The 12,717-nt window shown below is 46.5% G+C and overlaps 1 protein-coding gene across 1 annotated transcript; it reads left to right on the plus strand.

Moving 5' to 3' along the window:
* Nucleotides 1-70: 70 nt before the first annotated feature.
* On the plus strand, nucleotides 71-5,749 carry TLR4 (toll like receptor 4). Its single transcript, XM_015878841.2, has 3 exons — nucleotides 71-362; nucleotides 1,298-1,464; nucleotides 2,484-5,749. Exons 1-3 carry the CDS (start codon nucleotides 258-260, stop codon nucleotides 4,741-4,743), a joined length of 2,532 nt encoding a protein of 843 aa, XP_015734327.1. The 5' UTR covers nucleotides 71-257; the 3' UTR covers nucleotides 4,744-5,749.
* Nucleotides 5,750-12,717: the final 6,968 nt, after the last annotated feature.

Below are 12,717 nucleotides of genomic sequence, written 5' to 3' on the forward strand. Positions count from 1 at the left end.
AAGTGACATCACACCGATACGACACCATGTATTTCATCACTTCCTTTTTCTCCTTTTTTTAATGCACAGCACTGCTAGAAGAGCAATTCAGTGCAAGGGTGTCTAGAAACTGGGCAGCCACCACTTTCACTTCCCGTGCTGCCCTGTGCTGCCCGCAGTGACGCTCAGTGAGAAGCAGGAGTGGTGAGGCATGCAGTGCTCCAGGGGGTCCTTTGCTCCACATCCCTGAGTGCCACCCATGGTGCTTTCTCCTGAAGATGCCCAGCAAAGTGGCTCCCATCGCTCCAACACTCGGGGTGCTGCTGCAGCTGCTGTTCGTGCTGTCCCTGATGGCAGGATGCATCCTCAGTCCCTGCTTGGAGGTATGTGATCTCTTAAGGAACACAAAACCCTTTTGCTTCTCTGGTGCAACTTTCTCTTCTGCTTGAGAGGTTTGCAAGTCAAAACTGTCGCGTGTTAGTTTTCCTAGGAAAGCTCTTCTTTCTTCTGCTGTTACCAAGGCAATTGAAATATTTGAAGTAAACACTGGTCCCAGAAGCATCCGAGAGCCAGAACAAGCAGCTTTAACCATTCCTTATTGGTAGCTTCTATCGCCGTAAGGATGGTGGGGTACTGCCATAGTTTGCTTAGAGAGCTGGTGGTGCCCCATCCCTGCAGGCTCCCAAGGTCAGGGGATGGGGCTCTGAGCACTGATGGAGCTGTGGGTGTCCCTGTGCACTGCAGGGAGTGGGATGGGGTATCCTCTAAGTGCCCCTTCCAACTCAAACAATTCTATGGCTCTATTCCTTTTAGGAAGAAATCCAAGCCCTGCCTAAAACAACTGCAAATGATCCAAGTTTTGCCTGATCCACACTGTGCACTGATTTCACCATGACCCCAACCCCCTGGCACCAATCAATGCCTGTTACAAACTTTACTTACTACTTTCAGAGATTTCTGTTCTATCTGCCAGCTTATCTGCAAGGTCACTGAGCTGAGAGCTGGTCCTGGGCACAGCTCACGTCCCTGTGTGTTTGTTTTGCTCTCTCAGAGGTTGTTGCTGGGTCACCCTCAGCCCCAGGGAACACTGTCCTGTTCAATCAACAAGAAATGCAGCTCTCACTAGGGAGTAGGATTGGTCTTATTAGAAGCGGGACAGGTGCTCGGGATATATGAGCTCATTTCCTGAAGCTCAGGGCAGCTCGTTTAGAAATGAGCTACAAGGTTCATTTAAAAATGAGCTACAAGGTTCTGCTCCTGCTTTCTTGTATAGCAGTATGATTTCCTGACATTTGGTGCTGACTAAGATATGCCACAGGTCATCCCTGGCAAAGCTTTCAGATGCACAGGACTGAACATCTCTGAAGTTCCTGCTGAAATCCCAAACACCACCCTGGACTTGGACCTCAGTTTCAACAATCTGAAATCACTGAGCTCAAATTGTTTTTCATCAGTACCTGAACTGCAGCTTCTGGACCTCTCAAGGTAATTAGCCTTTTTGTGTGGTTATGGGTTTGTCTTCACCATCTGGGCCTCAGCAGTTCCTTATTCTGGAGTCTCGTGGCTCTTGGCTGTTTCCTGTTTCGCTCTTGTCTCGATCCCTCTGTCTCTCTGTACATGCCCATGGCAATGACGTGCAGCTTTCAGTCCAGATACTGAGTGCACGCTACCCAGAGCTGAGACTGTCAGTCTGATCTTTGAGGATGGGATGTGAGGAGGAGGAAGGAAGATGTTCCACTTCTCTCTAAACAAGAAAAATGCCAGACTTTTCACTGTTAGAAAAGCTCCGAAGTGGAACACGTTGTGTGGACTGTTTTTGTAATCCCGAGTAAAGTAAAAAATACAAATGAGGGTACATTAATTTTTTAAAAGGTTGCTTTAAAATATCAACGTATCCTCTTTTCCTTTCTACTCACACATCTGAGGAAGGGGATGGGGGAAGCCTATTAGCGGATGTGAACTGATACATAGTTTTCATTTGCTTAAGACAATAACTTCTCTGGGTAAACTGTTTCACTCCATCCAATTACAGCTCTGAAGTGACTGAGTGGCAGAGCAGGTGGGCTGTAAGGCTCATGAGTTCGCTGCAAAATGGATTTGGGTGTCAAACTTTGGGTCTTCTGTCCTTCTGCCTGTACGAGTTCTGACCTTTGCTGTGGCTCCAGGTCTCTTGCTTTGCAATTGAGCTTTAGATTTAGGGAGGGAGGAAGGGGCAAGAGAAGGTCTCCTGTTATTATAGTTCTTTTTGTCTAGGTAGTGGATCCCCTTCCTGGAAAATGAGAGTGTTCACCTATAGTTTGAAGGGTTGTGTTCAGGGGTACTGGTCACTGCTATAAAGCCAAAGCAAACCCCAGAGTGATGCTGAGGCCTGATAACATTGTATCTGTACTTAGTGATACTGAGCCTGATAACACTATATCTGTACTTAGTGCAATAGTGTTACTGAACATGGGGTGAAAGGGACAATGTTTCATCCACATTTATCTTCTTTTCCTGCTTAACAGGTGCCACATCCATACAATAGAAGATAACTCTTTTGTGGATCTTTATAACCTTTCCACCTTAATTTTAACTGCCAATTCTCTCCAGCATCTGGGTCTGGAAGCATTCTATGGCTTAACGTCACTGAAAAAACTAGTATTGGTGGAAACCAGCATATCCTCCTTGTCTGACCTACCCATCGGACACTTGAATACCCTGCAGGAGCTGAATCTGGGCCATAACAACATTGCTTCATTGAAACTTCCTAACTATTTTACCAACCTGACCTCTCTCAGGTACCTGAGCTTTTCTTCCAATAATATAACATACATCTCCAAAGGAGACCTTGATGCCCTGAGGGAAACAAACAGGCTCAACCTCACACTGGTACTTTCTCTGAACAATATAAAATACATCCAGTCAGGATCCTTTGCAAAGATTCACCTTGGTGAACTGGTTCTGAGATCCTCTTTCGAGAACCTCAGTGTGATGCAGTCCTCTCTTCAGGGCCTGGCAGGTTTACAGGTCAACAGACTAATAGTTGGAGAATTCACTAACATTCTGAAGCTGACAGCATTTCAGAACGGACTCTTGAGCGGTCTGTGTCAGGTGCAGATGCAGGAGTTTGTCTTAATGTGTTTCAGAGACTTTGAGAATGACACAGACACTCTTTTTGACTGCATAGGCAATGTCTCCACTATTCGGTTCGTGGACCTTCGTCTTGAAACGTTGTCAGAAGTTCCTATGTTTTCTCAAGTGAAACACCTGGAATGGAAGAAATCTAAGTTTCAGGAGTTGCCTGCTGAGAAGCTGTCTCTTTTTAAGGAGTTGAGAGTGCTTCGTATTACCAAGAGCAAAGACCTAAATAGCTTCGAGCAAAAGTTTGGGAGTCTGACTTACCTGGAGGTTGTAGATTTGAGTGAGAATCGTCTCTCCTTCCTTACCTGCTGTTCCCATAAGTTTCCCAGGTCTCCAAATTTGAAACACTTGAACTTAAGCTTCAATTCTGACATCAGTTTGACTGGAGATTTTGCTAATCTGAGAAATCTGCTCTACTTGGACCTTCAACACACCACAATAATTCATCATGGCACCTACCCTGTCTTTCTACTCCTTCAGAAACTCATTTACCTTGATATCTCCTACACCAAAACTCATGTTATGTCCCATCACATCTTTCATGGCTTGGACTCTTTGCAAGTGCTAAAGATGGCAGGCAATTCCTTTGAGAACAACACACTGACCAACTACTTTGAGAATGTAAGACGCCTCCGCATCTTGGATATTTCAAATTGCAAATTGGTATGGGTGGACCAAAGTACATTTAATGCTCTCTCTGAACTAAAAGAGCTAATAATCAGCAACAACAAGCTATTGACTTTTGATCCTGTAACCTACAAGCCACTCCAAGCCCTCACAGCCCTGGATTTCAGCAACAACCAGCTGAGTTTCCTGTCAGACTCAGCCCTGAAAATCCTGCCTGATGGTCTGGTCTCACTAGACATTTCTCACAACTTGTTTGAATGCTCCTGCATACACTTGAACTTCTTGAAATGGGTCAAGGGAAAGCAGGATCTACTGCAGAACAAGCATTCAATGATATGCCACACACCTGCCTACATGGAGAACGTGAGCCTGTCAAGCTTTGATATGTCCTCTTGCCATCCCAACCCAACCACAGTAGCATGCTCAGTGATTGTGTTGGTTGCCGCAGGAGTGTTTCTATTCCTCATTTATAAGTACTTCTTCCAGCTATACTACTCGTTGGTGCTGCTCAGTGGGTGCAAACACTCTGCAGAAAGGGGAGATACCTACGATGCCTTTGTTATCCATTCCAGCAAAGACCAAGAATGGGTGATGAAAGAGCTTGTGGAACCCTTAGAAGAAGGAAAACCTCCCTTCCAGCTTTGTCTTTACTACAGGGATTTTTTACCGGGGGTACCCATTGTCACTAATATAATCCAAGAAGGTTTTCTGAGTAGCAGAAATGTCATTGCAGTCATCTCAGCTGACTTTCTGGAAAGCAAGTGGTGTAGCTTTGAGTTCGACATTGCTCAGTCCTGGCAGCTTGTTGAAGGGAAGGCTGGAATCATCATGATCATATTAGGGGAAGTGGATAAGGCCTTGTTGAGGCAGAGGCTGGGACTGTCCCGATATCTGAGGAGAAACACGTATCTGGAGTGGAAAGACAAAGAAATAAGCAAGCATATCTTCTGGAGGCAGCTGACATCAGTCCTGCTAGAAGGCAAAAGATGGAATCAGGAGGAGATAAAACTCATGTAAAGAGAAAGAAACATCACTTCTGTCCTGTCTCCCACCCTGGCCTTGGCTGATGCTTGGTGCTCAGAAGCCCGTCCTTCTGTGACTGTTCAGGGTTGGACAAAGTGAAAAGAGACAATGTGAAAGCACTACAGAAACACCTACTTTGATGACTGCCCTTCCTCCAGGCAGCTATCAAGATAAGGAGTGGCAACAGCTTGAAAAACTGCAGATGCCTGAGCTCTGTTGTTGTCTGTAGGAGTCAGCTGAAGCCGGTCCAGAAATCCATGCAGATCTGGTGGGTCAGTGAATAGATATGAGAATGGATGGGCTGTTCTTACCTCTGACACTCAGTTTGGGCTGTTTGCTCAGCAGAATTTCAGTCTGACACTTTGAGTGGACCCCAGGGTTTCTGGGTGAGGGTAAAGGTACAGAACAGCTCCAAACTCTAGACATGGTAGGAAAAGAAATAAGATTTAGGTCTGGGTTAGCTAAACTAAAAGTATCCCATCACTAACTGTGACTAAAAGGAGGGAAAGTTTAATGCCATTGAATCACAGTACAGAGCAATCTATTGATGCGTTGGATATTGAATACTGCTGGAGTATTGCTCTCTATTTACGGAAGGCTTTGGTTGGGATTAATCACTGAGTTAGTCTAGTCTTAAACTTGCAAATCCCTCTATAATCAATGCCATTCTACAGAGGTAAAACAGAAGCAATTGAGTGGTGAATCAGACCTGATATTTTCTCAGAAGAAAAGGCCTGATCCATCTCACTTTTCTCAGCACCAGATAGCAGCATCTCCGTGGAAGCCAGCTATAGGTGAGACTGACTTCAGACATTACTTCCAAAAGAGGGAAAGCTAATTTCAGGGCTTGTGCTGGAAAAAGATGCCCCACAGTCCCTTCTCTGTGTGTTCTATCAGTAGTGTATTGGGATAACACTAACAAAAACCTCTCTAGTGTCTTCTGTGACCCATGAAACAAAGCTTTAATAAAACCAAGCTGGATGCTGTGTTTGCTTGCCTAGACAGTTTGTTTTGCACCTGTTGACTAGGGCAGGGGATGGGGATTGGCTATGGGAGGCAGTGCTGGGACACAGGCCCAGCTCTAGTTTCCGTGCCTCAAGGCTACAGGAGAACATGGAGGAAAAGCAAATATTAGCCCCGGATATCATCAGTTACGTCAGGAAAGAGAATGAGGGAAAATGAAATGGGGTGAGACTCACTGCTGCTGAGTTGAGCAGTACAGAAGCATCATTTCTCCATCCCTCTTCGCGTCTCTTCTGCAAACAGTTCGGTGCATACGCATTTCTGGCATCCTATGATTCTTGATTGTAATTGTAATAATGGGCTTCAGAAAGCCTGCAAGTGGTTCTGAGTATCACAATAAGGGTTTAGGCCAGTATTGCTTAAAAAGGAACAGTTTGTTGCATATCAAAGCAACTGTAGGAGGACAGCAGGGGTGGTGCAGAAGAACACCCTATACTGGGGTGCAGTGCCAAGCTGCTGTGTGCTGTAGGTGTCCACCCATGCACCACAGGCTCTGCTGGGTGAGATCCACCACCTCCTGGACAGCCTGTGCCAATGCATTGCCACTCTTTTGAGAAGAAGTGTTTCCTAATAGCCAACCTGATCCTCCCCTGGCACAACTTAAGGCCATCACCTCTTATCCTGCTGAGATGAGATGCTGGGATGGTGCTGGAGCCACACCTGGGGAGCTGCTTGCCCCCCCCGATAGCTGCTTCTCATGGAAAAAGGGAATGTTTTATAAAAAGCTTCATGAAATCAAAACAGATCATGATTTTGGTGTGAGGAGACAGCGAACGAGATAGGAGCATCCTCTTAGATTTGCCTGCCGGAGGTTATTTACCTTCAGGAAACTGCTGAATAAAAGATACAAGAATACAGCAGAAAGTAGTATTATTTGCTCCTTTCAAAGCATGACGGGAGGCAGGAAAGCATTACAAGGGGTATCTTTGAGCCTTACCAGCCTGGTTTGTCAGGGCCGAGTTTTCACAGAGCTCTCCGGGTGACCCAGTTTTCAAGGCAGACTCACATTCACACACACACACTGCGAGCCACAATCCACAACTTTAATAACTGTGTGACATACAAAGGAGATTTTGATGCAAAGTGGAGCTGACAGAGAAGTGGAAGGAAGTATCTGCTTTATTTTTTGTATCCAGTGCCATGCCAGGATTGCAGTCAAGGTGTTTTCAACCTTCAGCAGGGCTGATGTTATTGTGGGTTCTGCTTTTAATGACATTTAACAAGAAGTGGTAGCTCAGGGACGGGGAGGGGGTGGGGGGGAAACAAGGGCTTTCTTTTATTTTCAGGAAGAATTTACTGGGATTGTCAGGATTAAATGCATGAAGTGAATGCATATGGGGCTGCAAAAGGGGCTTAATAGCTTCGCTGCTGGTGACCACAGAATGGCTCTGAGGCAGGATTTGCTGGTGCTGTCATGCATCTGATTAAACATCTGCGTATGTGGAGGTGTGGATCTAAGAGTAGGTCACAGCTCTGTGGTCACACTGCCATGACTTCGCTGTTGTCTGTGGTTTGCTGGTTGTGGGTGAAGTGTGGGTGATGTGAGATGGAGGGCAGCAGTAAACTGTGTGTGCTGTGATGAGGCTGTGGCTGCTTGGGTCCATATGATGGATATCATTTCTGCTTCCATGATTTTGGTCTATGAGGTCCCCAGGGCAAGTGCTGGCTGGGGGGATGCTCCAGGCTGGGTGCCCAGCAGAATGGGCATGGATCCCAAATGCTCCCATCCTTCCCTAGGTCAGGCCTGAGATACACGTATCCTTCCCTGGGTGATCACAGAAACATAGAATTGACTGCGTTAGAAGAGACCCCTAAAGGCCATCTGGTTCCATTCCCTGCAATAAACAGGGACACCACAGCTCCAGCAGTACCCAGAGCCTCGGCAGCACCTTAAAGATCACTTGGTTTCAGACCACCTGATCTGGGCAGGGTTGCCAAACACTAGACCAGGCTACCCAGAGCCACATCCAGCCTGGCCTTGAATGCCTAGGTGATGCTGTATACACCTTGAGGTTACCGTGAGTGGCCAGACTCAAACTTCTGAAAGCACAGCAATGGAGAAATAGGGAAGGCAGAGTTACCACAGCCCAAATTGTATGAGCAGGCAATGAGCATAGCTCAGAAGAGCCGGTGCCAGATAAAGAGGAAAATAAAGGGAGAAGATGCCATTGTCTGTGCTGCACGCTGGTGATGCAATTCCCACTTGCACTGCACTCAGCAGATGGCAGATGCGTTGGCTGGATCAGGTTGAGAGACCTTGTCAGAATTCCCCTATGCCTTGAGGCACCCCGGCTGCTCTGCAGAGGGGATGCAGATGCTGAGCTCTCCTCCTCCCAGGGGCTGTCGGCTTTGCAGTGAAGGGACCTGGCAGGAGCTGCATTCAGCCGCTGGCAGGGAAGTGATGGAGCCAGCAAGAGGAGCCAAGAAGGGCGCACACCTCCAGCAAGCTGGTGGCAACTGGATGTGCAGAGAAACGCGCTGATTCTGACTAACTTGGGGAAAAAAACCTTTTGTTTTACAGTGTGGGGGATTTTTAGCAGCCCGGGGTGGGGCTGCGGTGTGAGAAGAGGGGAAGCTGAGTGCATCATTGCCACTCTTTGCATCCGATATCCAAACACAGCACGGGAAAATGACAGCAATATGTGCTCCCCTGACACCCAGAGAACACGGCGATATTGCTGTGAAAATGAGGCTCAACTCTGAACCCTTCTCTCTGCGAGGGAGCTATGATTAGAATCTCATCTCGCTCCGTATTGCGCAGCACCTGCAGAGGAAAATCCCACCCAGCGGCACGGAACTATTTTTAAAGGCCTGTTTCTGTCAGGCTGGGAGATAGAGCTGGTGAGAATCCTGCTGGTGCCACGGATTGCTTTCAAACCCCATGTAGGAATGGAGCTAGACTTGGGGAATGTGGCTTAAAAAGGAAGCGTCAGGATTGTTTTGCCAAGGCTGAATCTCGTGCCAACTCTCTGCCTGCAGAGCTGAATTTCAACAACTCGTGTGTCTTTTTTTGGGTTCTCTGTGCTAAAGGCAGTGAGATGCCTCCAGCTGTAGGGAACTCATGTGCAGAAAGAAGGATGCCACAGCAAGCAGGCACAGAAAGCAGTGAGGCTCAAAGAGCCAAACCGTGGGGATGTGAGATGTGCTGATCTTGAATTTGGGGCATTTTGTAGATGAATGAAGTCTATCACCAAGCCCAGGAAGCACCTGGAAATGGAGAGAGGATATGTATAGGCAGTCAGAATCAGAGCTCTGCTTTCCTCTTGATATGATGCTCATGGACAATGCTTTATGTTGCTCAAACATAATTCTCTCCTTTTCTGAATGTAACTAGAGAAGTGGATTACATTTGTCTTAAGAAAGCAGGTCATCTTGCAAGCGATGGGACAGGAAGCCTGGCTTCCTGTGGTGGGCTCCCATGTGCGACCATTGGTATCAGCTAGAGTGGCTGAGCCCATGTCACAGCCTGGGAGTGGTATCAGAAGTAGTAGAATGATAATGGGAAGAAGTGTTATTTGGGTATATCCTTCCTTATAAATTCTGTTAGAACTTTATTCCTTTGAGACCTTTATTCTTCTGCCAGCCCTGATTGCAGACAAGCAGGTTTAGAAAGCTGATACTCAATGCCTGTGGGCCAGCTGGCCCAATCCCATGAGCCTTCCTCCCTTGGGAAGTGGAAAAAAAAATAAACAGAGCTGACCTGGAATCTCTGCAAATTACTTGTCTTTATATCCCACAGCCTTTGGCTCACATACCTGTGCTTTTCATGGTTGGCATTTGTCAGCAGGGCTCTGTAGCCATGATAGAGATTAGCAGAGAGCAGGTCCCACTTAGTATATACCACTGACCGTGCAGTTTGCAGATTGAACATGCAGCAGTAAATAGATGTACCCAGCTACAAAACCACTTCCCATTTTGTATAATACAGGCCAACAGAGATTTGAGAAATGTTCTGTTTCTGTATGGAAAGACTATTTTTAAAATTGAACAGTAAGTTAGTCCTCTATTGACTTTCAATTTCCATCCTCTTACATTTCCATAGCAACTCTGGCCATTTATGCATTTATCTTTGTATTTAACTTTCCTCTTTCGTAGCATTTCAAGAGGACTCAAGTGCTGTGAAAGGGTTAACTGGCCTCTGGAAATATCTCCCCTTTTTTAAGCAATTACTTGGAATAAAAAAAATATATATGTATATTTTAGGCTAAATAGCCAAGTCTGTGGTTTAATGAAAACTGTCTCTGGAATATTTGCCCTGAAGAATCCTTCAGGGTGATAACAGGAACAAGTCACAGCCTTTCTCCTCTCACTCTGCTTTCTATTATTACCGTGTTCAAAGTTTTCATCTGTCACCTGGACTTGCTGTGATAGCTGTGACAGTCCAAGCGCTGGGTATTGGTTGGGCTTCCACTTTGGCTTCCACTTTTTTTTCCCTCTTGTTTTGAAAACATCCATATGTATCTGGGAACAGTGGGAAACCAAATGAGTTTCACAGCTTCTTGTGCTTTGGGGCTTGAGGGCAGAGATGTAGAGCTCTATGTGTGCATGGTGCAGGGTTAGAGTTCCCCTCAAGCAGCTGGAGGGTGCGTGGTGGAAGGTCACACTGCCTACCTTAGGTAAGTGCAGTAAGCCCTAGTGGATGCCATGGGCAAAGTGCATTGGTCATGTTGTTGGCAGCAGAGAGTTCCAGTTGTTCTTGGCTGAGCTCCTTGGAGACCAGCTTGGTCATGGAACCTTGGTAATGTCTGCATGGGGCACTGCAGCAGAAATCCTCTTTGAAGCCCACACGTGCCATTTCCTCTCTATAGGTTTAGTGGCTGGAGTCTCTGGTGGGGGTTTCGTCCTGGCAACCTCTTGACTTTCAGTTTTCATTGTCAGCGCTACTTCGTCTTTAATGTTTTCCCACCCCTTCTCTTTGGTAATTAAAGTCTTCCCACTCCTCCTCCATCCGCAAGGGCAGTTGAGTATTCTCACCACTCAAAAGGGGAAGGACGTTTCTGTCCTCAGGAAAACAGCTGATGACAACTGTGACACAAAGAAATACGGGATATTTCCTCAGATCCTGGTGACCCATCCAAGTGAAGCACAAGAGAGAACATGCTGTTCTGGGAGCTCCTCTCCCCATGTCTGTGTTCACCTTGGATTCTGATAACCCACAACCACTCTGCATCACAGACTTACCTAACTGACCGAAGTGCTGAAGTGCCAAAGGCATTGTTAAATTTGTATTTTAATGGGCTTGGGAGTCTAAATCTCATTGACTTTCAAATTGACGGTGCAGATCAATGCACAATGCCCTGACAAGGCAAGTTGGTTTCCAACAGGACAGGACATCCTCCTGCCAGCCCTCTTCGATGCTGCTCCAGCACTGTGGGATTCAGCTGTAATCTCCTCCTGGAATTTCTGATCAGTCCTCAAGCCAAACCTTCAAGTTACTTTGTGTGGTGAGTAAGTAAGCAACTGATGGAACTGAAGCCTGACTCCCATTGAAATCTGGTGCCTAACCTCCTTAGATGCATCTGGAAATCCTATTAAAGAACTACCTTGCACCTTTAAGCACCTAAACGCGTTTGAAAATGCTTTCTTTGGTGACTGAGGGATGGAAGGATTTGTGATCCTGACTCACCTGCAGCTCCCTCAAGAAATCTCTTTCTCTCTGCGTTGTGCTGATGTCCCACGTAACCTTCCTCTTTCATTCCATCTCGTGTTGCTCATCAGTGAAGGACTCTAAATAATTCCTCCCCCTTCCTTACTGTTGACACTTTTCTGAGTATTTGCAGGCCATTATTAAATCACCTCTTTACTCATCCTTTATCTGAGCTGTACATAATTAGTTCCTTTAATCTTTCCTCATAGGTCAATCCTTCTAAACCCTTAATCATCTTTATCTCCTTTTCCTGGAGACCCTCCAATTTGCTGACACTTTTTTTCCCCCCCCTTTCATTTTATTTTGCATTGGAGAAGCACAGCACATGCCACAAGCTCTGGGTGCATTCTACACCTGGGGCAATGCCCCTGCTTGGCATCAACACTGTTGGCATTGGATGGGGAAGGTGAGAAGCAGCACTTCAGCCCACACAAGTCACAGCAGCAGGCTGTTTCCCAGCTCTCAGTCCCATATTCCTGTGACTTCCCACCTGGGGAGCTTCATCTTTCTTGCCATGAAGGATACTGCTGGCTCCCTTCCCAATCACAGACATGCAGTGCCAGCTCCTGTCCAGCTCAGCAATGCAGGACTGTGGCATGCGCAGCCCAGAATAGCATGGCCTGCTTTGCTTTGCTTTGCTTTGCTCATAATAATGCTATTTCTGCTTTTTCATTTGTTTCATTTGTTTTATATTTGTCCTTAGTCCTTCCCTCTAAGGAACCTTTCTCAGCTGCTATTGCACTCACCTTCACAGTACCCTTGGCTGACTGGGGAAACTGAAGCAGTGCAGAGGGCAGAGCCCTGACCCCCAGCCTCTGTTGGGGGTCTTGGTTCATTTGTTGTCTGAAAGTGCATGGCAAGGGCCCCACAAGGAGCAGGCTTAGAGGGCAATGTGATGGAGTAGTGACCACTTGGAATCTGCACTTTGCTTGGCTCTCTTATCCTGAATGAACACTTGTAGTTTTCTTTCTAGGATGCGTACCTTCATCATTCTCCCAAGCATGCTCACCAGGGTGGCTCCCTATCACATATTTTGCCTAAAACCAAAAGCCACCTTCATCTCCCTTCCTTTTATTAATTATAATTTGTCTCTGGATTAGACTGATTGCAAAGCAAAATAAAAGAGACAAAAGGGAGGGGAGGGGTGGAATTTGTCAGCTCAGCTCTGTTTTGCAGCACTCCCCAAATACCAAAACCCTAAATGTGATTCTCAGAACAGGGAGCTGTGGTGACCACCAACCCTGGGGCACAGTCTCATTTACCAGCTGCTCTTTTTGTGCACCAGTCCCATCAGAGCT

Source organism: Coturnix japonica, chromosome 17 (assembly GCF_001577835.2).
Source record: "Coturnix japonica isolate 7356 chromosome 17, Coturnix japonica 2.1, whole genome shotgun sequence".
Lineage (NCBI taxonomy): Eukaryota > Metazoa > Chordata > Aves > Galliformes > Phasianidae > Coturnix > Coturnix japonica.